We start from the raw sequence: 27901 nt of genomic DNA, 5'->3' as shown, positions 1-27901 counted from the left end.
AAACTATTTTCTTTTCCTATCAAAAATAACAAAAAAAGTGTTTGTAGGAAAAAGCTACGATTATTAACTAAACATATCTCGTCTAGTGCTCTGATTATTATTTTTTCAATCTACTTATTAGCGAATGCCATAAATATTACATACATATTTGCCACAAAAATAGAAGGTTTTACTCACAATATATCTAGAGCTTTTGTGATTTAACTATTAAAATATTAAACCACGCTGACATAAAGAATTCAGTCTCAATCTATCTAATATCAAACTACTTTAGAAAAACCTACAGCATTCTCAACGAGTTCATTGCTGAGTTTACCGAAATTATTATTAATAAATAATCAAAAATTTTATATTTTTTCCTTTTTCTAAAATATTTAGAAATTGCTAATCAACTTTTTTTATTTTCCGAGCTTTAACAATGTATGTCTTATAGTAGAAATTACAAAACATTGCTGTCATAAATAAGTTTTGTGTCACCAGTGCACACATCCATCCATACGACATGCCGCACGTGTTGTTGCACAGCGACGAACCAAACTTAATGGTGTAGTAAAAGAATTGGATAATTTGTATTTCGGTTAGGCGAGGTTTCCATGAGTCCAATTTGATTTTTGATTCCATCGATGACAGCAGATAATAGGTGTACATCAGGGCGTGGACAAAGGAATTCAGATGGCCAATATCGGTGTAGACACTGCCTAAAATGCAAAATGTATGAAAGTTTAAAATATTACATATCGAAAATAACAATATCTCCTACAACTAATCAGTATTACAAAAACCAACAGTAGGTTTTCAATTACTTACCAAAGAAGAGATTGTGGTACAGAAAACTGGCCCATATCATCGAAGTATGATGATAAACATGTAGGAAGGTTATTTGCTTATTTTTCTTTCGCAAAACGAAAAATATCTGCAATAATAAATTTTTCGAACGTTTTACATGAATTTAATTTTTTTTTATAAGAAAATACTCAACTGTGTCTAAGGTATCAAATATTTTGGTCAAGTAGCATATATGCGTTATATGCATAAGGTCCATAGTTTCCTTTGAAATGTCATTTCTTTCCACTCTCATGCAGAACCAATCGTATGCGGGATGGGGTAGATAATGTCTCATGAACTGAAATTAGAAAGTGGAACAAGTTTTATTAGTAAAAAGACGCAGAATTGACTTTCATATATTTGAGGAAATTTCGTTATAGAAACTGAAATCCAAATTAAAGCAATTCTTGCTTGCAAACTAAAATTTATTAAATTTCAGTAAAAAAATCTAAATCTGAAAAGACTTTCTTGAAATTTAAATGAAAATCCGTCAGAAAAAAAGAAAATTAGATTCAAATGACTATGTATAATGCATAATATTTTTATACCCTACACCACAAGGTGATCAGGGTATTATGTCTTTGTGCATTTGTTTGTAACAGGCAGAAGGACACGAGATAGACCCATAGTTCCTTTTGATGATCTGCATAGAATCACAGTCTGAGTCGATTTATGCATGTCCGTCCGTCCGTCTGTCCGTCTGTCCATGTATTTTTGTAAACAAGGTACAGGTCGCATTTATTGCCCGATCCAGATGAAATTTTGCAAAGATCTTTTGTTTGGCCCAAGGACGAACCCTATTGAAATTGGAGATAATCGGTCAAAATTTAGATTTATAGAATTTTGCATATACACCCAAATTAGGCCTGAAAATATGTATGCCAAATTTGATCGAAATCGGTTCAGATATAGCTATAGCTCCCATATTTATTGTTCATCCGATTTCTTCTTTTTTTTGTCCACCGCCGCCGTAATATGCACTCTGTAACAACAATATTTGGGGAAATATATCAAATGCAGCTCAGAAATACCTTTGCTAAATTTTATCGAGATCGGTTCAGATTTGGATATAGCTCCCATATATAACTTCGTCCGATTTACCTTTTATTGTGCACCAAACGTCTAATATTAGTCCAAATGGGATGGAATTTGGCACTTACGACCGAATTGAGTCTAGAAGCTAGTATGTCAAATTTGGTGAAGATCGGTTTCATCCGATTTGTTATATTTGTTACCCACAGCCATAATATGCACTCCACAATAACGATATTCAGGGAAATATATCAATTACAGCTCAGAAATATCTTTGCCAAATTTTATCGAGATCGGTTCAGATTTGGATATAGCTCCTATATATATATATATATATATATATATATATATATATATATATATATATATATATATTTATCCGATTTCAAATTAATTGTGCACCAAATGGGCAATACAATTCCGAATTTAAAAGATACAAATGCTTCGGCATATTTAATCCTTTGAATTTTAAATTATAATTATAATCATAGCGTGTATGATTGAATTCTCCCATAAAAACTTTTAATTGTTATGTCGAGCTCTACTTAATTAGGAAAGTGGTGTAGGGTATCATAAAGTCGGCCCCGCCCGACTTTAAAACTTTCTTCTCAATTTAAAAATTTGCAATTTGTTTACTTTAAAGTGGCGTATGTCCTTAGGCATCGAACGTAGAAATTTGTTCTGCAAATATATTAAATTTTAAGCATATATTTTTTATACTTTGCCTAATGACTACAGAGGATATATATCATTTGATATAACAAACTATGACACTATAACTTTAAAACGGAGTATCCCATTCAGTTCTGAGTTGACACACCCTAATTCTTTTTTAACTTGGATCAAGTTCGAAGGTATTCCACTTCTTCTCCTTCAAATACTTCTACAAATGATAACCAGTAAAGAAAAGTCAATTTACTAGAGCTCACGTTACAAAAGAATTTATTTCAAGTAGATCTTACCACCTATCAACATTTGTCTTTAGATCAGTTATAGTTTGCTACAGAGTCCATGATATCACTTCGAGAAGGATTGTATTAAAAAAAATATATCGGAGCCGAGTTCCACAAAATGGAAGCGTACGTCTCGAAATTCACTCTATTTTGGCTGTTAATAGCCATTTGATGCACAATAAACCTGAAATTGGATTAATGATATATATAGGAACTATATCCAAATCTATGCCGTTCTCGATAAAATTTGGCAGAGGTATTTCCGAGCTCTATAAGATATCTGGTACCTAAAAATGTAATTGTTGTCGAATGCATATTACGAATATGAGGGACTTAAACACCAAATCGGTTGATACATATATATGGGAGCTATAGCTATATCTGAATCAATTTTCACCAAATTCTACGTGCATCCGACTAGACTAAATTCGGTAGGATGTGAAAAAAAAAATCAGGAAATTTGGGCTGGTATTGGCCAATTGGTGCACAATTAAACCGAAATCGGTTGAATATATATATGGGAGCTATATCCAAATCTATTTGTGGGCTGTATCTGACATCTGGTACCAAATATAATTTTTGTGGAATGTATATAACGAATGTGAGGATAGCTATATCTGAACCGATTTTCGCCAAATTTAATATACTTTCTTCTAAACTGAATTTGGTAGGATGTACCAAAATTTAAGTAACTAGGATTTATATTGCCCATTTGGTGCACAATTAACCCAAATCGGTTGAAGATATGTTGGAGCTATATCTAAATCTGGTCCGATTTTCACCAATTTCAATAGGGTTTGTCCTTGGGTCAAGCAAATATTGAAATTGGTGATAATCGCAAATATTGTTTGCAAAATTTCATGTCGATCGGATAATAAATGCGAAATGCATTTTTTTCACAGAAATACATGGACGGACGGACTGACATGCATAAATCGACTCAAAAAAAAACTCTATGAATATCCTCAAAACTAACTATGGGTCTATTTCGCTTCCTTCTCCCTGTTACAAAGAAATGCACAAAGACACAATACCCTTACCACCATGTGGAATGGGGTATAAAAAACGAACTGCTGAAAAAAATCCGCATTTATAAAATATCGAAGTTCAGATGGTACCATTAAGTGGTGACTCTTCGAAAACGTAAACCTGTATCTGCCTGATAAGGGGGTGCATATTCTTAACTTCAAATACCAGGCTTGAGTTGTTGAAAAATATAGCCAAACTCATTAAAATACCGAATATTAGGAGGCACCGTTTTATGGGGCTTTACAAATTTGTAGATCTGTAAAACTAATTTTTCGTCATATTGCGAACTTTCAATTCCAAATTTGTTTGAGATAATTGTGATGAAAACTTTAGCTAAAACCATTACAGTAGGGGAGGTTCAATTATATGGGGGACCATATAAAAATGTGGAGACTTCTATGCAATGAATAGAACAAAAATTCTTTAAATCTGCCATAAAAGTTATATGCGGACTATGTCAAAACGTATATGATCTATTTCTAATACCAACAAGTAAAAAGTAGCTATGTTTAGTACCCTCCACCATTTGGAAGGAACTTGAAAAATTTCCGAAAAAATCTGTCGAAAAATACCGCTTAAATGAAACCGTTAAATAGGAAGACGTGGAATTTGCATAAACAATTTTCTGCCATAGGCTGTACTACCGATTTCGAATTTCAAAAGCGACAATTCCGGTGAATAATGTCCTTAAAATTTTTGAAATAACGAAAATCAAGTGGTTAGCTTATATGGCTGCTATACAAAAATGTGGACCGACGTGATCTATTTACGAACTACTGGCAAAATACAAACATGTGCAAAATTTTAGCCTTCTATTTAAAATCGTTCGAAAGATAGGGTAGTTACAACAGACAAACGGACATCGCTACATCAACTTAGAATGTTACGCTGATCCAGAAAATATACACTTTGTCATGTTAACATGAGTATTTCGAAGAGGTACAGACGGAATGGCAAAGTTAATATACCCTCCATGGAATGGTGGGGTGTATATGAATTTTACGGAAACATTTTACTAGAAACATTTGAGTGAAATTTTGCTCACGTATGCTCATACCATTCGGAAGCTAGAAGGATTTCAAAAGACTAACACACAGACGGATATGACTGAATCGACTTAGAATCTTATGCTGATCCAGAATATTAATCTTGACGGGTCTAAAATGCTTGTTGCGAGGAGTTTCAAGTGGAATTACAAACTTAATACAGGGCTGCCCATATTCAACGGACCCATCTGTCAACGCCAGAGATGTCACATCGCTTAATGACATACCGCGTTTTAAGCGTCAGACCAAGAAGATTTTTACCATGAACCAATACACGCCACTCGAGCGCTCTGAAATAGTTGAAATTTACATTCAACAGAAGAAGTCAATTGTGAAAACTCAACGTGCTTTTAAAACATTAAAAAATGTGAAAAGTGCGCCTTCTAAGAACACCATTAAGCGTTTATACGAAAAATTTTCGACTGGTAAGGCTCTTTCTAATCCGAAGAGGCCATATAAAAGTCGACCAAGGCGATCGGGCGAGAATATCGCTGCCGTACGAGTCAGTGTTGAGAGGTCCCCAAGAACATCCCAAAAACGCCGTTCTCAGCAGTTGGGCATGTCTCGGTCCACTTTACAACGGATTATTGGCGTTGATTTTCATTTGTTCCCGTACAAAATTCAATTGACGCAAAGAAGGTTGCCTGCGGACAAGTCTCGTCGATTGGAATGGGCCCAAAGAGTCATCGAAATGGCCGAAGATGACGAGCAATTTTGGAACAAAATTATCATGTCCGATGAAGCCTATTTCACATTGAATGGGACCGTAAATAAATGGGACCGTGAAAATCCTCAGGAGATTCAAGAAGTGACTCTTCATAACGAAAAAGTCACAGTTTGGTGCGGCATTAGTGCGAAAACGGTCATTGGGCCGTTTTTCTTCCAAAATGAAAATGGCCATGCTGTTGCCATCAATAAGGAGCGTTATCGCGACATGATGACCATTTTTGTGATGCCAATTATTCGTCGAAAGCGTATAAGACAGTTCTGGTTTCAACAAGACGGCGCTCCACCGCACACAAGTCACATAACAATCGATTTTCTGAAGAATTTGTTTCCGGGCCGTTTGATGTCGAAAAGTGGTGATTTGGACTGGCCACCGCGTTCGCCCGATTTGACGCCGCCTGACTTCTTCTTGTGGGGATATTTGAAGTCAAAGGTTTACGTAAACAAGCCAAAGATTGTAGAAGAGTTGAAGGACGACATTCGTGAAGAAATAGCCGCTATTCCGACCGAAATGTTGGCAAAAACGATGGAAAATGCAGCAAAAAGGGCACAATACGTCATTAACGCCAGAGGGCGGCCGTATGAGAGATATCATATTCAAAAATTGATGTAGACAAATCTACTTGTAACGAATTAAATGATTAACATTACCAACCGCCAAATTTTTATTTTTTTCTTTGATTTGTTAAAAAAAACATGGGTCCATCGAATATGGGCAACCCTGTACACCCTCTATAGAATTGTGGAGGAAATAAAAAGGGTGAAAATATCTGTTATTATTGTCCGGAGCCTTAAATTACAACAACAATAAAAAGACTGATTGTAACAACACTTAGATTTAGTTGTCCTAAACCCACTTTACTTACCCCAATAAAAACATAGGTGTTCACAAGAATTTGGAAAAAATTATAGATTTGGATTAACCGTTTGATATTGAATGGCTTCCGATTGGCCATCAGGGCTGGACCAATTTTTACAGAAAATATGACATATGATGCCATAAGTAATACTATATTCAGGTAACTGTTGACAAAGGGCAGGTGGCGCATACGAACATCTGTAATCGAAATCAGGGGTTATCACAATTTTATAATCTATGGTCCTCTTACTCACCAGTTCCAATCATGTTCCAGTGAGATTTGAATTCACGGTAAAATATTTTTAATAGCAACATTTTTGCGGGTTTTTTGTAAAATACAAGGAAATTAAAAACGGCAGAATTTAATACACTTAAGCTATGGACGAATTTTAAGAGCAATGCAACAACTTCTGTTCCGTTTAGCGCCTTCAATTCGACTGAACGACTTGGTGCAGTGTAATGAACTTGTTAATAGAGACCCAGAACTGTAGTCTATTTAACAAATATTGTAATTATATGCAGTCTAGAGAATTATTGCACCCGAAGGAATGTCAAACAAGAATTTACTAGTAAAGTGTGAAATTAAAAAAAAAAAAAAAAACGGAAACACGAAACGTAATTCCACGAAACACACGCAATAGGTCAAGGTACCAAATTAGAGTGTGTTCTATTTTGAAACAAATTCAGCACACTCAAAACCTCAAATGAAATTTCCTAAAATACAAAATGTAGGCATTTAAAAATGTTGTAAAAAACTCAAATTGAATTATTTTGCATAAATTATCGCGAAATGTTCAAAGGCTGTTCCATATTTTGGTTGCTGAGAGCTTCTGTTTTCACTTACAACATAATCTGGCAAAGCTGTGTTATTTGTTTTTTTTTTTTTTTACATCAATTTCAAATTCTTGCATGAATTAAATAATAAAACAAATTGTTTTGTAATAAATCTAGAAGTATGTAAATCATATAATTATAAATTGCGACAGACATAGGTGCAGCCGAGTTCACACGGGAATGTAATCAATTTGTTATGAATCATAGTTTCGAATTGTAGAACAGATGTGATGAAAACAATTCGTTAAATAACACTGAGAATCGGTGTGAAAATACATTTTATGGATTGTTCGCTTTGTTAAGTATATAAGGAAAATTTAGAGTTACGTCGCACAGTGGAGTAAAATCGCAAAAAAAAAGAACAGAGTTTAATGGACATATTGATTGCCATTTCCGATACATAGTATGGGGGGTATAAATAGTCATCTTAGGGTCAGAAAGTATATTTATTCTTGATCAGCATAAAATTCTAAGACGATTTAGCCCTCTTCGTCTGTCCATCTGTAGTGATCACAACTTACATACTCTATATGCAGGTCAAATTCGAAGATAAGCTATGTCGGTCAAACATATAACGGCACCCCAAATACATATTCTTGATCAGCGTAAAATTCTAAGTTGATTTAGCGATCTTTCGAACGTATTGAGATATAAGGCTAACATTGTTTATTTTACCAATAGGCAGGTTAAGTTCGGATATTCAGTATTTTGATGATTTTAGCGACATTATTCATCGGAATTGTTTCAAATTTGGTATTTGAAGTTCGTAATGGATACTACAGTCTGTGACAGAAAATTGTCTGTGCAGTTCCACGTCTTCGCAATGCCCCCATAAAACGGGACCTCCCTATATTCGGTATTTTGATGATTTTGGCGTCATTATTCTCCGGATTAGTTTCAAATTTCGTATTTAGAGTTCGTAATTGATACTACAGTCTGTGACAGAAAATTGTCTGTGCAGGTCCACATCGTCATATAGCCCCCATATAACGGTACCTCCCTATATTCGGTATTTTGATGATTTTAGCGTCATTATTCTCCGGAGTAGTTTCAAATTACTTATTTAGAGTTCGTAGTGGGAACTACAGTCTGTGACAGAAAATTGTTTATGCAGGTCCAGGTCATCGTTTAAGCCCCATATATCAGTACTTTCCTATATTCGGTATTTTAACGATTTTATGTACAATACTCAACGAATTTGTTTGAGATATCGTATTTGAAGTTCGAAATGGATGCTACAGCCTGTGACAGAAAATTCTCTATGCAGCTACAGGTCTTGGTATAGTTCCGATATAACGGTGCCTTCCTATACACGATATTTTGATAATTTTTAGCTACATTATTCGCCGTTTATTTCAAGTTTCGAATTTAAATATGCTAATGGCTTATGACAAACAAGGCCTATGTAGGTTCAGGACGGATTTTAATTTTAGAAAATTTCCACATGGTGGAGGGTATTCAAAGTTCGGGACGTTCGAACTTACTGCTTCTTTAACTGCTTTTGTTTTAAATTAGGTACTTCCTTATTTGGTATTTTAACGATTTTAGGTGCAATACTCAACGAATTTGTTTGAGATGTCGTATTTGAAGTTCGAAATAGATGCTACAGCCTGTGACAGAAAATTCTCTATGCAGCTACAGGTCTTCGTATAGTTCCGATATAACGGTACCGTCCTATACACGGTATGTTGCCACATTTTCACCGTTTATTTCAAGTTAGTTCCAAATGGTGGAGGGTATTCAAAGTTCGGGCCGGCCGAACTTACTGCTTTTTAACTTTTTTTTAAATAGGTATTTGAAGTTCCTACGGGTCACTTATCCCTTGGCGGATAAAAAGAATTATATAGGTGCACGTTTCAGTATAATGCCTAATGTGTTAAAATGTGTTCCCAATAGGTAGTTCCCAATAGGAACTAATCACTAATCAATTTGACAAAAAAACAGATTGAAAAGCATCAGTCGGTTTTGCCGACAGACGCATGCCCTATTGTGTTACAATTTGTACGTGTGAAATTTGAAGATATTTGGATGCATATTTCACTTTCTTTGGGCGATTTGTTTTTCAAAATCTTGAACCCTATGTGAGGGAGCTACCAAAAAAATGGTTCGATCTCTACCATCTTTATAACAGATTTCGTGTGAATGGGAATATTGGGATGTACTGAGTCTAAGTGGAATTGGATCTTAATTTCCCCATATGTGAATGGAATCGGATGGTAATTGTGCTTTTTATGAGCATAATGGATATTCAGAAGGGATGGACCGATATGTCCCATCTTATCACGTGATTATGTGTTAATACAAACACTGTGATATGTGAAATCTGAAGACAATGGGACTCTTGCATCACATTTTGTAAGATATAGAATAATTCAAAATTCTGACCCTGATTCAGGTTGTTAATATATACTTATGGCTTGGTTCACCGAATCGGCATTAAATTCAAATTTATCGGCAATAATTCCTTCATGCCTCGAAATTCTAATACCCTTCCTCATTAGGTAAAGAAAACATTTTTATACAAAAGTATCTGGATTCAAACATTTTTCACTTTAAACTATAAACTCCAATACAAACGGAAGGTTTAAAAAACAATATAGTGGCTGTAGCCGATATATGGGGGACATAGCAAAACGGGAGTCTATATAGACAATTTTATACTACAAAGATTGTAATCTATTGTGAGTCTTAAAAATACTAAATTTGACGCAATTTCGAGGATAAAAGTGACTAGGATTATCTTCTATCTATATATCTGTTTGTAATTTATGGACTCGAAATAGATTTTCCTCGCTGAATAGATTTTCCTGAAAATTTCAATATATATACTGCAACATCGCCTAAAAGTAACATAGGCTATATACATTTTTGAATTTCCACTTGGAACTGGAGATATAGCATCAGAATCGGAGATACCTCCAAAAAATTTAGATTTTATATGCACATATCTATTGATCGGTTAAAGATACAGTCTCCAAATTTGGAATACGTAACGGAATTTGGAACAAAAATAAGTTTTCCAAATTATATTGTAATCGGTTCAGATTTGGATATATCTCCCATATATATTTTCGACCGATTTCGTTCATTTGATGCCTCAAACACAATATGAATGTTCGATTCCAATGAAATTTGGAATGTGTGACGGGATTTGATCCGAAAATAAATTTATCAAATTATATTGAAATCGGTTCAGATTTGTATATAACTCCCATATATATTTTCGGCCGATTTCATGTGTTTGGTGGACCAAACACGATATGTATTTCCAATTTTTTTCCAACGTGTGATAGATTTTATCTAAAAAATTGATTTCCCAAACTATATTGATATATTGATATATACATATACATATACATATATATATATATATATATATATATATATATATATATATATATATATATATATATATATATATATATATATATATATTATATTCATGTATTTGGTGGACCAAACACGATACGTATTTCCGATTCCAATGAAATTCGGCATGAGTAGCTAAATTTGGTACAAAAATAAATTTGACAAATTATATTCGTTAATACGCTTAGATTTGATTATAGCTCCCAAATATATACTCAGGCGATTTCACATATTTGATGCACCCAAAGCGAGAGAGACGAAATCTGGCACCAGAAAAAATTGCCAAATTATATTGAAATCAGTTGAGGTTTGGGTATAGCTAACATATATATTTCGCCCGATTTCATACATTTTATGCACCAAACATGATATGACCGATACCAATGATATTCAGAATGTGTGGCGGAATTTGGTTACAATAATAAATGTGACAAATTAATTGGAAATTAGCTAAGATTTGAATATATTCACATATTTGACGCACCAATTTCAATGAAATATGAAAGGTGTGGCGGAATTTGGTGTAAAAGTATTTTTTTTTTAATTATATTTCAATCGGATCAGATTGGGATATGATTTTAATAAGAACGCCTTAGGCTAACACTAAAAAACAACCCAACAATTAATTTGAAATAAACTTATTACGGGGAAGTATGTAGCTACCTCGAATTCACTAATTGCAATAGAAATGCCACTCCACTTCAAAAGATTGCAGTTTACAGCACGCTTGGTATTTGCTATGAAATAAATAAATCCGAAGGACAAACCCTTCGTGTATGCATGTCATGTTACTGCTTATCTAATGGTTTTGTTTATTTACGCATTAAAGTAGTGCAATATTTTTTTTTTTTTTTTTTAATTTTTAAATTTGTTTTTTTTTTTTTTTAACCAACATATATTTGTAAAGAAAATTTTTAAATCAAAAGGGGTAGCAAAGCGCACCGGGTTCAGCTAGTCAAAATATAAAATATCGGTCTATATATCAAATATCAAATTCCGAATCGTTGTATGAAAACTGTTGACCAATATGACACAGGTGGAGAACCCATTATGAACTACAAATACTAACTTTCATACAAATCTGTTGGAAAATATGTCCTAAATTGTCAAAAATATTGAATATTCGAAGGTACCTTTATATGTGCGCTATAGAAAAACGTGGACCTAGATATTCAATTTGCTGCCACCAGAGCTAGAATCTATTAAAACTACAATTTCACATTGTTAGACAAATCCGTAGAAAAATGTCATCAAAATACTGAAGTACCCTTATATAGGGGCTATATATAAAGACTGTAAAGTTTATTATTTATTTTACTGTTCTCAAAAACCTTTAAAAATGGGTATTTTATTTTGTATTTCTTTTATACATGTGATTTACATTTAGTACTATATATTTCAATAGAATTATTATTTATTTTTCACTATTGTTGCTGATTTTGGTTTCTTCAAAATGTAATTCTTATAGTAGAAATTCGAAAACAGGACAATCATTGAAACATTTTCCAAAAAGATAACCCAAAGCCAGAATTTAGGCAGGCCGCAGGTATTATGGGTGATGACAATGAGAAGTCTGATGGCAAAATAGAAGAATTGAATCAATTGGAATGTTGTCAGACGTGGTTTCCATTTGCTTAGGTCTATGTTCATTTTGAGCGATGTTAGGAAGTAGTAAAAATACATGACCGTATGTACCAATGTGTTAACATATCCTACAACTGTTATATTGGAGGCTATAAAGGGAGAAGAATATAGATAATTTACAAATAATAATATTAGTAGGGTAAATTTAGTTTATTTTCACAAAATCTTACCGAACCACACATTCAGGTACAAAAAGCTTCCCCATATCATGGTGGCATGATGGTACAAATGCAGAACCGAAATATGGCTATATTTTTTGTTCAGCACAAAGAAAACCTGAAAATTAGAAAATTAAACATTTAGGTGTTATAATGACTTTTTCATAGATATTATTTGTAACTCACTGTATCGATAAGATCGGATAATTTATTCAGAAAATATAAATATCCCAATTTACGAAGCTGCATGGTATCATCACTGAAATCTGTATAGTCACTGGGCATACAGAACCAATTGTATTTGGAATGAAATACAAAGTGTTTGGTGATCTAAAAGAAAATAAACATTCATTTATGTATACATAAGAATCCTTTGAATTTTGAGGATATATTAAATTTATATTGAACAAATTTGCAAGGACATACTATGACCATTAAGATTTCAAAGTATCGTATAACAGAAATATAAATATTACCCATAAATTTTTATAATATCCGTCAAACTTACAACGGGCTTATGTCAAAACGTAAACTGAATTGTTGAATATTGAAACAATATTCTGAGGGTTAAACATATGCCAATGAGGACTCCATATACAGCCACAAACCAGTAAAGAAAGTCTTAAAGTCGGGCGGGGCCGACTTTATGATACCCTACACCACTTTGCTAATTAAGTAGAGCTCCACATATGATTATAATTATAATTTAAAATTCAAAGGACTAAATATGTCGAAGCATTTGTATCTTTTAAATTCGGAACTGTATTACCCATTTGGTGCACAATTAATTTGAAATCGGATAAAGATATATATGGGAGCTATATTCAAATCCGAACCGATCTCGATAAAATTTGGCAAAGATATTTCTGAGCTGTATTTGATATATTTCCCTGAATATCGTTGTTACGGAGTGCATATTACGGTTGTGGGTAACAAATATAAAAAATCGGATGAATAATATATATGGAGGCTATAGCTATATCTGAACCGATCTTCACCAAATTTGACATACTAGCTTCTAGATTCAATTCGGTCGTAAGTGCCAAATTCCATCCCATTTGGACAAATATCAGACGTTTGGTGCACAATAAAAAGTAAATCGGACGAAGTTATGTATGGGAGCTATATACAAATCTGAACCGATCTCGATAAAATTTAGCAAATGTATTTCTGAGCTGTATCTGATATATTTCCCCAAATATTGTTGTTGCATAGTGCATATTACGGCGGCGGTGGACAAAAATAACAAATCGGATGAACAATATATATGGGAGCTTTAGCTATATCTGAACCGATTTCGATCAAATTTGGCATACATGTTTTCAGGCCTAATTTGGGTGTATATGCAAAATTCCATACAATTCGGACTGATGTTACACGTTTGGTGCACAATAAAAGGCAAATCGGACGAAGATATATAGGGGAGCTATATCTAAATTTTGACCGATTATCTCCAATTTCAATAGGGTTCGTCCTTGGGCCAAACAAAAGATCTTTGCAAAATTTCATCTGAATCAGGCAATAAATGCGACCTGTACTTTGTTTACAAAAATACATGGACAGACGGACAGACGGACGGACGGACATGCATAAATCGACTCAGAATGTGATTCTATGCAGATCATCAAAAGGAACTATGGGTCTATCTCGTTTCCTTCTGCCTGTTACAAACAAATGCACAAAGACATAATACCCTGACCACCTTGTGGTGTAGGGTGTAACTGAAAAGTAAGATTTGGAATTTTTACACCATTTGCCGTGCGGATAATTATTAAAATCTAATTTAAAGGTATCGGTCGATCTTCCTGACAGATGAATACCCTCAACCAATATCTGCCTACTTATATATTTATTGACTTGCGTTTTGATTAAAGCTTTTCACCGTTTATACTTTCAAGCTTTTGACCGTTTATGGGTGATGTTCCGAAAATTATCCATTTCGTATCTGACCTAAGTCTGATATAAATATTACAAGGTGCCAGACTTCCTGTGAACATTCACACCAAATCTTGTGTTAGTGACAATATTGGAAAGTGTGAATCTTCGTAGGAATACGATTCTTATGATCGTTTTGATTATTTAAAATTTTGACACTTTCTGGGGAAGGTGTCCAGAAAGAGTGCTCCTAAATAATACATTTTAACACCAGATTTTGGTTTAGGAAGTTAGCATGGGGCTAGAGCATAGGGCTGGGCAGAAGCCTTCCAATTTTGATGGTCACCGGGTAATATTTAGTGGGTGAAATAGGCCACAACATTTGTGTTAAATAAAAGTCAAATTTTCCATTAAACCGCGAATATTTTTAATTCCGGCGAATTCACAAATAGACGAACAGGTCAATTCTGACCGTTACGTAGATGCCGATAATAAATATATCGGTTATATAAAACCGAAATATAAACAATATGTATATACAAAGGAAGGGGATATTAGTTAGAATGCTTATATCTCAAGAATGGTTGGACCGATTTTGACAAATTTTGTCAATTCAGAATGCCCTTTTGACATAAAAGAATAAAATCTAAAAAAAATCGCAGAAAAATATACCAATAATGATGTTAATATAGATTTTTTGTATTTTGTGACATTTTTTTATTTTTTCATATTTTTTGTCGCATGCGATTTTTTCAACTTGACTTTTAATATTTTGTAATATATTTTCAACTTACAACACAGGTTGGGGATATTATATAAGTATTGCAAATATCGTTCGATCCTCACGAAAATTTTCACAAGGGTAGGATTGGGCTCCGAAAGGCTAGGCCTATTGATTTCAAAGATGTCCGATATATAGTAGGGTGTTAAAATGGACCAACAACTAAAAAATTTTATGATTTTGCAGGCGTTGTAAAGGTCACAAATAGAAACCAAAGGAGACGAAATCTCGTATAAAGTTAGAGTTAGGACAGCAGCTACAATGAATCACTAATTTTGTGTGAAAAAATACCAGCATTACTAACAGGCGATATCCGAAATACACAAAAGGCGAATTTCTGGCTTTTTTATGCTGATTTCGTTGACGAATATAGCCAAATATCGGAGACCAGCAAATCATATAGATGAGTCTAAATTTGGAGATACAGAGGGGCCTATTGATTTTTTTTGCATTTGAGATGATCGCAAAATTTTTAGGGGTTCAAGTGAACCAAAAACAGATTTTTTTCCAAAATAGATTTGGACGTAACTAACATATTGTAGTGTTGTAGGGTATCACATGGTCGGCCCGCACGTCTATAGCCTTTGCTTACTTATTTTATGATCGTTTTGGTTATTCAAAAATTTGTAGGGGAAGTACCAAAGGGAGTGGACCGATATATCCCGCCTTTACAACATATCTTGTATTGGTAGAAATATTGGGACAGAAAGTAATGGTTATTCTAAATTCAACATTTTGACCCTAAGTGGGGGAGGTACTTGATGGAGTGAGCCGATATTATTAATTTTTGACACTTGCAAAGTTTGAGAAAATTTGGATAATCCCTTCTTGTTCTTATCTGTCAAAATGTTGGGATTTTATTTCGTTATTTCGATGAGGCACATTTTGGCCGTGTCAAAATGAGAGGGAATACTCTGTGGCCATATAATAGCTGAGGGTATAACAATTTTACACAAACGTTGTGGTCCATTTTACCCGCTAAATATTATCCTATATGCGAAATTACGTGTCGAGTGTGACCTGTAGAGCGATTGTAAAAAATTGAAAGTTTTCAAAAACCGAACATTTTCCCGATTTCATTTAATAATTATATTAATATTTTGCTATATTTAATATCAATATTTTGCGATCATTATGAAAAACAACAAGCTTTTATTCCGTATTGCCAAATCTACAATTCAATATTGCAAGTTAAATTAAAAAAAAAATCTTACAATAAAAAAGTATGACAAAAAATAAAATATATCACAGAATAAGTAAGTAAAGACTATAGCCGTGCGGGGCCGACCATGTGATACACTACAATATATTAGAAGCCCCCTTATGTCCAAATCCATTTGGTTTTTAAAATTATTTCACGGAGCTCTACGACGTGCTGTTAGCTGTTGTGGTCCATTTTACAGTTTATTATAATCCAATGGTCATCCATAATGCTAGAATTCTTCCCTGTCCTTAACTTTCTTCTCAGACGTGTCGATTGGTTTCAATTGTGTGATCAGGAAATTGTTTCTGTTTTTAGTTAATTTGAATCCCTAAATATTTTGCGATCATCTACCAAAAGGAAGAGGCCCCTCTGTATCTCCAAATTTATACTCATATATATATGATTTGCTTGTCTACTATATTTGGCTACATTGGAGTCCAGCCCTAAGCTCTAGCCCAATGCTAAATTTCGCTTTGATCGTTCAAAATCAGGAAATCAGTTTTTGGTCCATTCAACCCCTAAATATTATGCGATCATCCCCAAAATAGGGTTCTCTTCTGGCTCTAGCCCCACCTCCATTCTAAATTTCGTGAAGATCGGGCCATAATTCCGACCTGTAGAGTGATTACAAATTAACATGGACAGACGGACGTACGGACATACATAGCTAGTTCGACTCAGCTCGGTGAGATAGAAAGATCCATGTGAACTTTCCTATGTGCAAAACCAATGTTTCGAGGTGTTGCATAATTTTTGGCCCATAAAAACAATAAATATTCACATTTTTATTGGCATATGTTTACGATTTTTTTAGATTTAATCATTTTTTTCCAAGAGAACATTCCGAATTGCTGCAAATTTCCAAATTCCAGCCGTTCTTGAAATCTACACGTATTTACTATTTATATATTTTATATAGCATCAAATTTTAGAATACTACAGCCTATGACATAGATTTTTGTATGCAGGTCCACTTCTTCGTATAGCCCCCATATAACGGTACAGCCCAACATTATTCACTGAAACTGTTTCAAATTCCGTATTTGAAGTTCGTAAAGATTACTACAGGCAATGACAAAAAACATTCGTGAGCAGTTTCACGTCTTTATATATATAACAGTTTTCATTTAAGCGGAAGTTTTCGAATTTCTTTTTTGAACATTTTCAAGTTCTTTTTCCCAATAGTGGAGGGTATTAAAGCGTCATTTTTACTTTTTATACCATCCACCATACTATGGAGGGTATATTAACATTGTCATTCCGTTTGTATCTCCTCGAAATACTCATATCAGATCCAACAAAGTATATATATTCTTGATCAGCGTAAAATTCTAAGTCGATTTAGCAATGTTCGTCTGTCTGTCTGTCTGTCTGTCCGTCTGTCTGTCTGTCGTAATCACGCTATCTTTCGAATGAATTGAGATTTTGCACACATGTTTATTTTTCCAGTAGGCAGGTTAAGTTCGTAAATGGGCCATGTAGGTCCACGTTTTCATAACCCCCATATAACGGTAACTCCCTATATTCGGTATTTTGATGATTTTAGCGACATTATTCATGGGAATTGTTTCAAATTTGGTATTTGAAGTTCAAAATGGATACTACACCCTAAGACGGAAAATTATCCGTGCAGGTCCAGGTCTTCGTATAGCCCCCATATAACGGTACCTCCCGATATTCGGTATTTTGATGATTTTAGCTACATTGTTCACCGTTTATTTCAAGTATCGAATTTTAATATGGTAATGGCTTATTACCGACAATGCCTATGTATGTCCACGTCGTATAGACCCCAAAAATAACGGCTATATTCGGTATTTTTAAAATTTTAACAGAATTTTTTAAGGATTTTATTTTTTGAAAATTTCCAAATTCGTTGCAAATGGTGGAGGGTATTAAAAGTTCGGCCCGGCCGAACTTACTGCTTTTTAACTTGTGTTTTTTTTTTTTTTTTTTTTTTTGAAGTCTTGCATCACAGTGTTATCTTGACAGCAAGGGAAAAGTATGGCCTGAAGTGAAAATATGGCCGTGTGACCTTGCCCTGTGGGCATAACATTCAATTTCGAAAAAATTGCACTCACCATTATAAAAAGGTACGCATTGAATATAACTTGAGCAATGTTGTACAACGAAATAAGCCATCGAATATTATATGGCTGCCGTTTGGCCATAAAGGCTGGACCGATTTTCTTAACAAGTATTACATAGATCACAATTATTGCAAGTATTGCGGGGTAACTGTTACTGATCGGCAAATCTCTGGTACGGGGATCTGTAACAATATATCCAAAATTGAAAAAAGAAATCGCACAATATTATTTTAGATTCAGATATACCTCGTCCAGCCGCCGTTAGGAAATGCTCTTTGAGTTCGTTGTAAAGATATGAAATCATGGTGATGGTTTTCTGCAGTTATGCCCTATCCAAGTCCGGCCAGTATCAGCGACGCGATTCTATTGCAAACGAAGAACAACTAAATGACAAAATTCCGAGTTGTGTTTATTAGGTTCATTATTCAATTTCTTTTCGCTTGATATACGCAGGAAATCGGCACGTTATTGCTCTTTTTTTTCCAAAGCAATGTAATACCATTGCTGTTGGCAGTATTATATAAACTATGAATATTTATGTGTTTTTAATAAAATTGGTTTTTTATTCAAAAATTTACGTCACGTGTTTGAAAGGAGGGGGGGGGGGGGGGTTAATATGCCAGGCTATTTACTTTACCTTTGCTTTGAACATTTCATGTCTTTCAAGCATTCCATAAGGCTACTAGAAATAATTGAAAAAAAAAAATCAATATTTTTTGTGCTGGTGTTGGAAACGAAATGCTTTGGTTTGTATTAAGCTTTGGACTTTGCAGTTGTGAAATATGACGTTTTCGGTCTATATAAAACTTCAATTCTAATCGATATATCTGAAAAATTAAGCGCTGAGTAGAAAAGTTTTATGTTTGCAAACATTTTGAAAGAGATATTGTGAGTTTTGTTTTCTTTGCTCTCTCTCTCTCTCTCTCTTTTAATGAGATAAACTCAAAGTCCGGTTAAATTATTTTGTGTCCAATTCCTGTCATAGACAAATGTTGATATTTGCTGAGTATGTTCGAAATGACACAAGTAACTAATAATTTTACTATTTATTCTAGTTATGTCGAAAATAAATGAAACCAGTTCCTAAAAATTAATATCCAGCTTTGAAGGATATTAAATGTTTTTATATAAGTTCGTCATTCCGTTTGTAACTCATCGAGATAATCATTTTAGACCCAACAAAGTATATATATTCTTGTTAAGCGTAAAATTCTAAGACGATTTAGCCCTGTCCGTCCGTCTGTTGTAATCACGCTACAGTCTAAACGAATTAAGATAGGAAGCTAAAATTTTGCACAGATCTCTCTTTTTTCTGAAGGCAGGTCAAGTTCGAAGATGGGCTATATCGGTCCACGATATCGTATAACCCCCATATAACAATACCCCCGATCTTCGGTATTTTGATGATATTAGCCACATTTTTCAATGGAATTGTCTGCAAATCCACACAAGTAGTTCCTTGTGGGTACTTTATACCTCGGCAGAGAATTATCTATATCTAATTATAGCCCCCATATAACGGTACCCCCCGATATTCGGTATTTTGATGATTTTACCAACATTTTTCAATGGAATTGTCTGAAATTCCACAAAAGGAGTCCCTTGTGGGCATTTTACCCCTCAAAAAGAATTGTCTTTATAGGTCCACGATATCGTATATCCCCCATATAACTGTACCCCCCGATATTCGGTATTTTGATGATGTTAGCCACATTTTTCAAAGGAATTGTCTGAAATTCCACACACGGAGTTCTTTGTGAGCACTTTACCCCCTGAAACGGAATAGTCTATATAGGTCCACAATATCGTATATCCTCCATATAACGGTACTCCTCCAAAATTCGGTATTTTTATGATTTTAGCCACTTTTCCAATGGAATTATCTGAAAATCCACAAAAGGAGTTCCTTCTGAGTACTTTACACCCAGTCATAGATTTGTCTTTATAGGTCCACAATATCGTATATCCCCCCATATATCGGACCCTTCCTATTTTAGATATTTAAAAGATTTTAAAAGAATTTATAATTGATTTTATTTTTTTGAAAATTTTCTAATTTGTTCCAAATGGTGGAGAGTATTCAAAGTTCGGCCGGCCGAACTTACTGCTTTTTTACTTGTTTAATTTCGTATCTGGCCTTAGTCTGATATAAGGTGTCAGATCTGGACTATACCAGCTACTTTCTTCAACATTTATGACATATGTGATAATTTTTTTAAACTGTCGAAGTGTGAGTGAGGTACCAGATAAGGTGGACAGAAGTATACCACTCTAACCAACGCTGATAATAATATTGAAGAATGTAGATTTTAAAGCAAATCTATAAGTTTTGCCAATTTTGGAGATTAGATTTGCAAGGTTTGCACAAAATTTGATGGTCCTTGTAAATTATTTTCTGTGACCTCTTTTGGGAAAGGTACAAAAAAAAGTGAACAGACATTGCCCATCTCTGAACTCCATCTATGTTTTGTAATTGTATTATAATGAACCAAGTATGGAATAAATCGGATACTATCTTCGAAAGTTATCCTGTGCACCAACCAGACAGGCTGATGGACGGACATCCCTAGATGGACTCGAAATGTCCTAAAGAGACCTAGGACCAAAAATCATGATTTCGATGAGGCACGTTGTAGACGTATCGAATGATATACAGGGTGAGATAAAAAAATGCAACAAAATCAATCGCCATAATTTTTACAGTTTTTTAAATTTTATTGAATGAAAGCAAAAATGCTCGAATTGGTCACCTTTGGCGCGAATTGTGGCCTTCAAACGGCCAATGAAACCGTCACACGCTGCCCGAATGTTGCTCTACGGCATTTTCGCCCATTCCCGGCGTAGCGCTTGCTTGAGGTGATCGACACTTTGGTAGTTTTTAGTGCGAACCTTGCTTTCCGAAATACTCCAGACACAATAGTCCAACGGATTGGTATCCGGAGATTTTGGTGGCCATTGTGCGCTGGATATGAAGCGAGGAATCTCATTTTGTGACCATTCTTGGGAGGCGCATGCTGTGTGCGATGGTGCTGAGTCTGGTTGGAATGTCCAAGATCTGTGGCACCCTCCAGAATATTTTCGCGATAATATTCGGCATTTATTCTGATGCCACGGTCGATTAATACGAGCGGAGAGCGACCACAGGCTGTTATGGCGGCCCCATCACCATGGCCGGCGCTTGAGTTCTGGTGGCCAACCGAAGGTGCACATTTTCAGATGACCTCTTTGTCAAGTAAACACGATCACTTTGTTTATTTACAAACTGCTGGACAACGAATGTTTTCTCATCGGAGAAAACCAAATTCGGCAGTTCACCACTTTAGGCAAGCGAAGCACATCTTTAGCTCTTTTTTGAATCTATTTTCTTTCTGTTGCGGTGTAAGTATTTGCACTTTCTGGAATTTCAATGGCTTTATCCTGAGCTAATTTCTCAATATTTGCCGTATGAAATATTGCGATATGTTCAGCTCATGAGCCATTTCTCGAGCCACTGTGACGCGGGTTTCGATCAAGTTGTTTTTTTCTTTTCGAACCATTTCTGCTGATGTTGCTGTTTTCTTCCGTCCACTTCCTTGACGTCGGCCTACGCTACCAATATCACGGTAACGAGCGATGGTACGAGACACAAAAGATTTATTCACATTTAAATGCTGGAGTGCTCTAATGATAGTCACTTATGGTTTTCCAACCAAATATAGAGAAATCACTCTCTCACGCTTGAATTCCATCACGAATATTTTTTTTTTTTTTCAGGAAAATTCTCACCAAAATGCTCTTGAACGCTTGTAAACAATATAATGAGCTGTTACTGGAATAATTTTAACAGCTGTCGGACGAGTGGCTTTGGAATGACAGCAATCTGAAATTGGTTGCAGTTTTTTCATCTCACCCTGTATACCTTTCTAATGTGGTGTTTATAATTATTTTTCCTTTTACCTTACGTTAAATACTATAGAAATATTGCATAATTTTTTCTTTACACATTTCAAGAATTTCTCACGCAATAGTGAAATTAACATAAATTCCATGCATTTTATAAAAAATATTATACAAATTATTTTCCTGTCTATTGACGTGTTTTGAAATACACAATCTGATATGTGTAATAATTTGTAAATAATATGGTATAAAATAAAATGCAAAATTATATTAGTCGATTCTTATATTGTGGAACTTAAGACTTCTACGTCAATACCTCTTTATCGGTTCATAGTTAATATATAATATTTTCTAAGGAAATGTATCCACATAATTCATATTTGTATTGCAGTTTTCGAAATAACATTGCAAGCACTAGATCTTCCGTGGCAAATTTAATATTTGTTGGAACGGCATTTTGGGTCTGAGTAACCTCAACAATCTTTACTGACTTTTATATGCTTTATTTCATGTGCAGTATTTTCAAATTAGCACTAGATATTGGATATAAATATTAAAAGATAGCTGATGGTTTGACAATTTCGAAAAAAAAAAATGTGAGAAGTTTGAAGAAATTCTATAATAGTTAAAATAATTTCTTCAAAATGTTATTATAATTTATAAACATAGAGAAAATTTAATTCACATTAACAGGAGTAATGATATTATACCAGAAGAAGCAGGCTGATATTGTCCATGAATATTTAGTAGTCACCTGTAGCAAATAAACGTTCATATTGGCAATTTAAGTAAAAATTGAGTCTTAAGGCTTTTGAGCGATTTAATTTTGAAATCGGCCAGAACTAACCTATGAAAGCTATATCTCGATTGAGTTCCACTTAACTTAAATGAATGAAATTTATGTTGTATTTAACCTCTCAAACAAAATATCATTTAAATGGAGTGACTTCTTAAATACTTAAGCAACAAAGTAATTAATTTCGAGGCGATACTCTTTACCATTAGAAAAATTGTTATACCCTACACCACATAGTGGTAAGTGTATTATGGCTTTGTGCATTCGTTTGTAACATGGAGAAGGCAGTGAGATAGACCCGTAGTTACTTTTGAGGATCCTCATAGAATCACTTTCTCACTCAATTTGTGCATTTCAGTCCGTCCGCCCGTCCGTCTGTCCATGTATTTTTGTCAACAAATGCAGGTCTTATTTATCGATCGGAATTAAATTTTCCAAACAATATGTATTTGTTTGGCCCAAGGAAAACCCCTATTGATGAGAATAGGCTAAAGTTTAGATAAAGTTCCTACATATATCTTCAACCGATTTCGGTTTTGGTACATCCGATCGAATTTAGTCTAGAAGCAAGTACGTCAAATTTGAAGAAAATTGGTTCAGATGTAGCTCACATGGGTAATATTCACTTCACAACAATTATCTTTGGTACCAGATATCAGATACAGCTCAGAAATAAGTGTTTAAAATTTTGCCAAGATCGTTTTAGATTTGGATACAGCTCCCATATATATATATGTCCGATATTAGGTTTTTTGTGCACCAAATGGCTAATATCAGTCCCAATGACCTCCATTTTGGCACAACCTAACAAATTCATTCTAGAAGCAAGTAGTTCAAATTTGGTAAAAGTTGGTTCAGATATAGCTATAGCTCTTATATATATGTTTCATCCGATTTGGGGTTTTTAGTCCCTCACATGCGTAATATTCACTCCACAACAATTATCTTTGGTACAAGATATCAGATTCAGCTCAGAAATAAGAGCCTTAAATTTTGTCGAGATCGGTTCAGATTTGGATATAGCTCCCACATATATATTTATCAGATTTCGTTTTAAGTATGCACAAAATGGCTAATATCAGTCCAAATGGAGTGAATTGTAGCACTTCCGACAGAATTCATCCTAGAAGAAAGTGCTTCAAATTTTGATTAAAATCGGTTCGGATATAGTTATAGCATACAAATGTATGTTTCATCCGATTTGGTGCTAAAGTCCCTCACATGCGTAATATGCACTCCACAACAATGATATTTGATACCGGGCATCAAATACTTTTCGAAAATACTTCTGCCAAATTTTATCGAGATCGGGTTCCATTTGATGGAACTCGGTCCGGTATATCTATTGCTCAAATAAATATTTTTATACCCTATACAATACATAGTATGGAGGGTATATTAATTTGGTCATTCCGTATGTAACTCGTCGAAATAATAATTTAAGACCCAACAAAGTTTATATATTCTTGGTCAGCGTAAAATTCTTAGACGACTTAGCCTCGCCCGCCCGTCCCTCTGTCCGTCTGTTGTAATCATGCTAGAGTCAAAAGAAATTAAGATAGGAAGCTAAATGTTTGCACAGGACAGTCTTTTGTCTGCAGGCAGGTCAAAGCTCGAAGATGGGCTATATTGGCCCACGATATCATATAGCTCCCACATAACGGTACTTCCCTATGTTCCGTATTTCGATGATTTTAGCGACATTAGTTACCGGAATTTCTTCTTATTTCGTATTTGAAGTTCCTAAGTGGTGCTACAGCCTGTGACACAAAATTCTCTATGCAGGTCCAGGTCTTCGTATAACCCCCAAATAACGGTATCTCAATAAATTCCGAATTTTTATGATTTTAGCGACATTATTTGCCGGAATTTCTTCTAATTTCGTATCTGAAGTGGTGCTACAGCCTGTGACATAAAATTATCTATGCAGGTCCAGGTCTCCGTATAACCCCCATATAACTGTACCTCTCTATATTCCGTATTTTGATGATTTTAGCGACATTATTTATCCGATTTTTTTCTAATTTCGTATTTGAAGTTCCTAATGGGTGCTACAGCCTGTGAGAGAAAATTGTCTATGCAGCTCTAGGTCTTCGTATAGCCCCTATATAACCCTACCTCCCTATATTCGGTATTTTGGTGATTTTAGCGACATTATTCACCGGATTTTTTTCAAGATTCGTGTTTGAATACTGTAATGACCTATGACAAAATTTGCCTATGCTGGTCCACGCCAATATAACGGCAACTTCCTGTATTCGGTATTTTGAAGATTTTAACAGAATTTTTAACGAATTTTATTTTGTTTTTTTGTTAAATTTCCAAATACGTTCCGAATTGTGGAGGGTATTCAAAGTTCGGCCGAAATTACTTCTTTTTTAATTGTTTAATATAATTCTTATCTATATCATATCATGCCATATACAGCAATGTTATTTAGTACTAGAGGTACAAAAGCCTCCGTCATATTTATTGAAAATCGATTAAGTGATGGACATAACTTCCAAATTGTGATTACTCTAAAGCCGTGAAACGCATTCAAATACGGTTTAAAGTTGGTATAATCTATATCACATAAATTCCAATATAAACTTTTTTTTGTTACGGGAGCTCTACTAAATAGGCATAGTGGTGTAGAGTATCACACAGCGTGCCCTCGCGGCTGTTAACTTTTCCTTACTGTTTTTTTTATTGTTTTAAAGATTTTTTATTATTCTACAGAAAAAATAAACATCTTTAAAGTCAAATAAAATAATTTTGGCCAACAATTATGCTCCATATTCAAATGTTCCAATTAAGATACATCTCTTGAATCAACCAAATATTTAACCTCTATCTTTTTCAATTTCGGGCGGAAAAAGTGAAACACACATTTTCGCATTTTCCTAAAATTTTATTCCATTATCTTGTGAACGTTTGCATCTCTATGGTGACGCAAAACGAAAAACAACATAAACACATTTTGTAACAATAAAACAATTAGCCAGAAATTAGATAAACCACATGAATTATTCAGCAACATTAACAATAAGCCTATTGTTGATATCGTAAATTGAGCAATTTGAATTTTTGTTAAATTTACTTTCCATGACTGTTCTTCAACCTTATTGGTCATTGCTGTCCAGATATTAAATCCATGTCTGAATATCTCTGCCAAGTTATTAAGAAAACCGAAAATTGTGAATTGGGCTCCTGAAAAAGAAGAAAATAAAGAAAGTGCATTTGATGAAAAGATTTAACAAAAGAAGCAACAAAGAATTCGAGTTATTTTCCGAAAAAAATTAAAAAACAAAGTACTACATTATAAATTTCCTCCTCCTTAAATTTAATTTAATAAAGGACTAAAGTAATTGACTGACGGACTGACTTAGATAGAAAAGAAAAGCCTAACGCTAGAACCTTCAAATTTTTGGTAAGGGTCACTTTTGGTCCGAAGTTGTCAGATAAGGCTGAGTTGTTGGAAATTCGTACTACAACGGTACGAAAAGTACTGAAAGTTTATAGATATGGTACCCTTTGTCACTAAAGGAGTGTATGATGGATGTACCAATGGTTTTTTGAAAATTCGAACTATCAGTGTACGAAAAGTACAAAAATGTAGTATATTTTGAAAACTCAATATTTAAGGAATTATGGCAATTTAAAAATTCGCAATAATTCACGCTTAAAAAAGTGATCACAAATAATAGCTAAAAACGCTGACAACTCAATATTTAAGGAGTTATGGACATTTTAAAATTTGTAATAATTCACGCTTTAAAAAGTGATCACAAATAATAGCTAAAAACGCTGAAAATACAATATTTAAGGAGTTATGGTCATTTTAAAATTTGCAATAATTCACGCTTAAAAAAGTGATCACAAATAATAGCTAAAAACACTGAAAACTCAATGTATAATGAGTTATAGCCATTCTAAAATAATTCAATAAAATAGCTAAAACGCTGAAAACTCAATATTTAAGGAATTATGGCCATTTTAAAATTTGCAATAATTCACTCTTAAAAAAGTAATCACAAATAATGAAGGTCGATGTAAGGATGTACATTTGGAAGTGTATTCTGATGTATACGAAAAGTTCTAAACGGTACTAAATTCGGTACAATTTGAAATTCGGGAGAACCGATAGAGTTGAAATTTAGAAACAAGATTTTTTATTGGAAAGGTTTTTATAGAAATTTGTATTTATGAGTACATAAATTTAAATTGTGGGCACAAATTGAAATTGTGGTAAACGGATGCAGATGAAATTGTGAAATTTGGAAATAATAATAATTATACGAGATTGTATGATTATTGTATGAAGTTTGGATTTAGGTGAACATATTGAGGTGGATTGTATGATTAAGGTATGGAGATAGATTTAGAAATTTGGTGTGTAGAATTGGGGTATGTAGGAGTATAGCATTGGGTTATGTAGGAAATTTTGGAAATTTGTACTTATGTGTCCCAAAATGGTACTAAATTTGGTACAAATTGAATTTGGGTAAACCTATACAGCTGGAGTTCTGAAATTTGGAATTAATTTTGAAATAAGTACTACAAGAGTACAAAATATAAGCAAATAAAAAACCACCTAAGTTCGGGCGGGCCGAGGTTTTTATACCCATTTGGAAGAAACTGGAAAATTTTCCAAAAAAATTCTGTCGAAAAGCACCGCTTGAATGGAGACCGCTATATGGGGGCTATACGAAGACGTGGTTCTGCATAAGTAATTTGTGTCATAGGCTGTAGACACGGTTCCGAAGACGTGGTTCTGCATAAGTAATTTGTGTCATAGGCTGCAGTCACTGTTCCGAAC

General features: G+C 34.2%; 2 protein-coding genes across 2 annotated transcripts; both read right to left on the bottom strand.

Annotated features, from left to right (window-relative positions):
* Positions 1-381: 381 nt before the first annotated feature.
* On the bottom strand, positions 382-6957 carry LOC101893222 (elongation of very long chain fatty acids protein 7). The gene is made up of 5 exons (XM_005189607.4): positions 6725-6957; positions 6478-6668; positions 980-1123; positions 808-913; positions 382-698 (listed from the first exon to the last, which is right to left on the bottom strand). Exons 1-5 carry the CDS (start codon positions 6783-6785, stop codon positions 385-387), a joined length of 816 nt encoding a protein of 271 aa, XP_005189664.2. The 5' UTR covers positions 6786-6957; the 3' UTR covers positions 382-384.
* Positions 6958-11994: 5037 nt separating this feature from the next.
* Positions 11995-18905, bottom strand: LOC101892521 (elongation of very long chain fatty acids protein AAEL008004). Its single transcript, XM_005189603.4, has 5 exons — positions 18672-18905; positions 18417-18607; positions 12662-12805; positions 12488-12593; positions 11995-12406 (listed from the first exon to the last, which is right to left on the bottom strand). Exons 1-5 carry the CDS (start codon positions 18727-18729, stop codon positions 12084-12086), a joined length of 822 nt encoding a protein of 273 aa, XP_005189660.2. The 5' UTR covers positions 18730-18905; the 3' UTR covers positions 11995-12083.
* Between the last annotated feature and the right edge of the window lie 8996 nt (positions 18906-27901).

Source organism: Musca domestica, unplaced genomic scaffold (assembly GCF_030504385.1).
Source record: "Musca domestica strain aabys unplaced genomic scaffold, Musca_domestica.polishedcontigs.V.1.1 2, whole genome shotgun sequence".
NCBI classification, from domain to species: Eukaryota; Metazoa; Arthropoda; class Insecta; order Diptera; family Muscidae; genus Musca; species Musca domestica.
The sequence above is the reverse complement of the archived record's forward strand: the minus strand, read 5'-3'. Positions and strand labels throughout refer to the sequence as shown.

Coding starts and splice junctions, on each gene's coding strand:
- LOC101893222 (XM_005189607.4), bottom strand. CDS start 6,785: ATGTTGCTATTAAAAATATTTTACCGTGAATTCAAATCTCACTGGAAC. Junction 914..979: donor TATTTGATACCTTAGACACA/GTTGAGTATTTT, acceptor TTATTATTGCAG/ATATTTTTCGTTTTGCGAAA. Junction 699..807: donor GTACCACAATCTCTTCTTTG/GTAAGTAATTGA, acceptor TTTGCATTTTAG/GCAGTGTCTACACCGATATT.
- LOC101892521 (XM_005189603.4), bottom strand. CDS start 18,729: ATGATTTCATATCTTTACAACGAACTCAAAGAGCATTTCCTAACGGCG. Junction 12,806..18,416: donor ATGCGTACCTTTTTATAATG/GTGAGTGCAATT, acceptor ATTTTCTTTTAG/ATCACCAAACACTTTGTATT. Junction 12,594..12,661: donor TATCCGATCTTATCGATACA/GTGAGTTACAAA, acceptor TCTAATTTTCAG/GTTTTCTTTGTGCTGAACAA.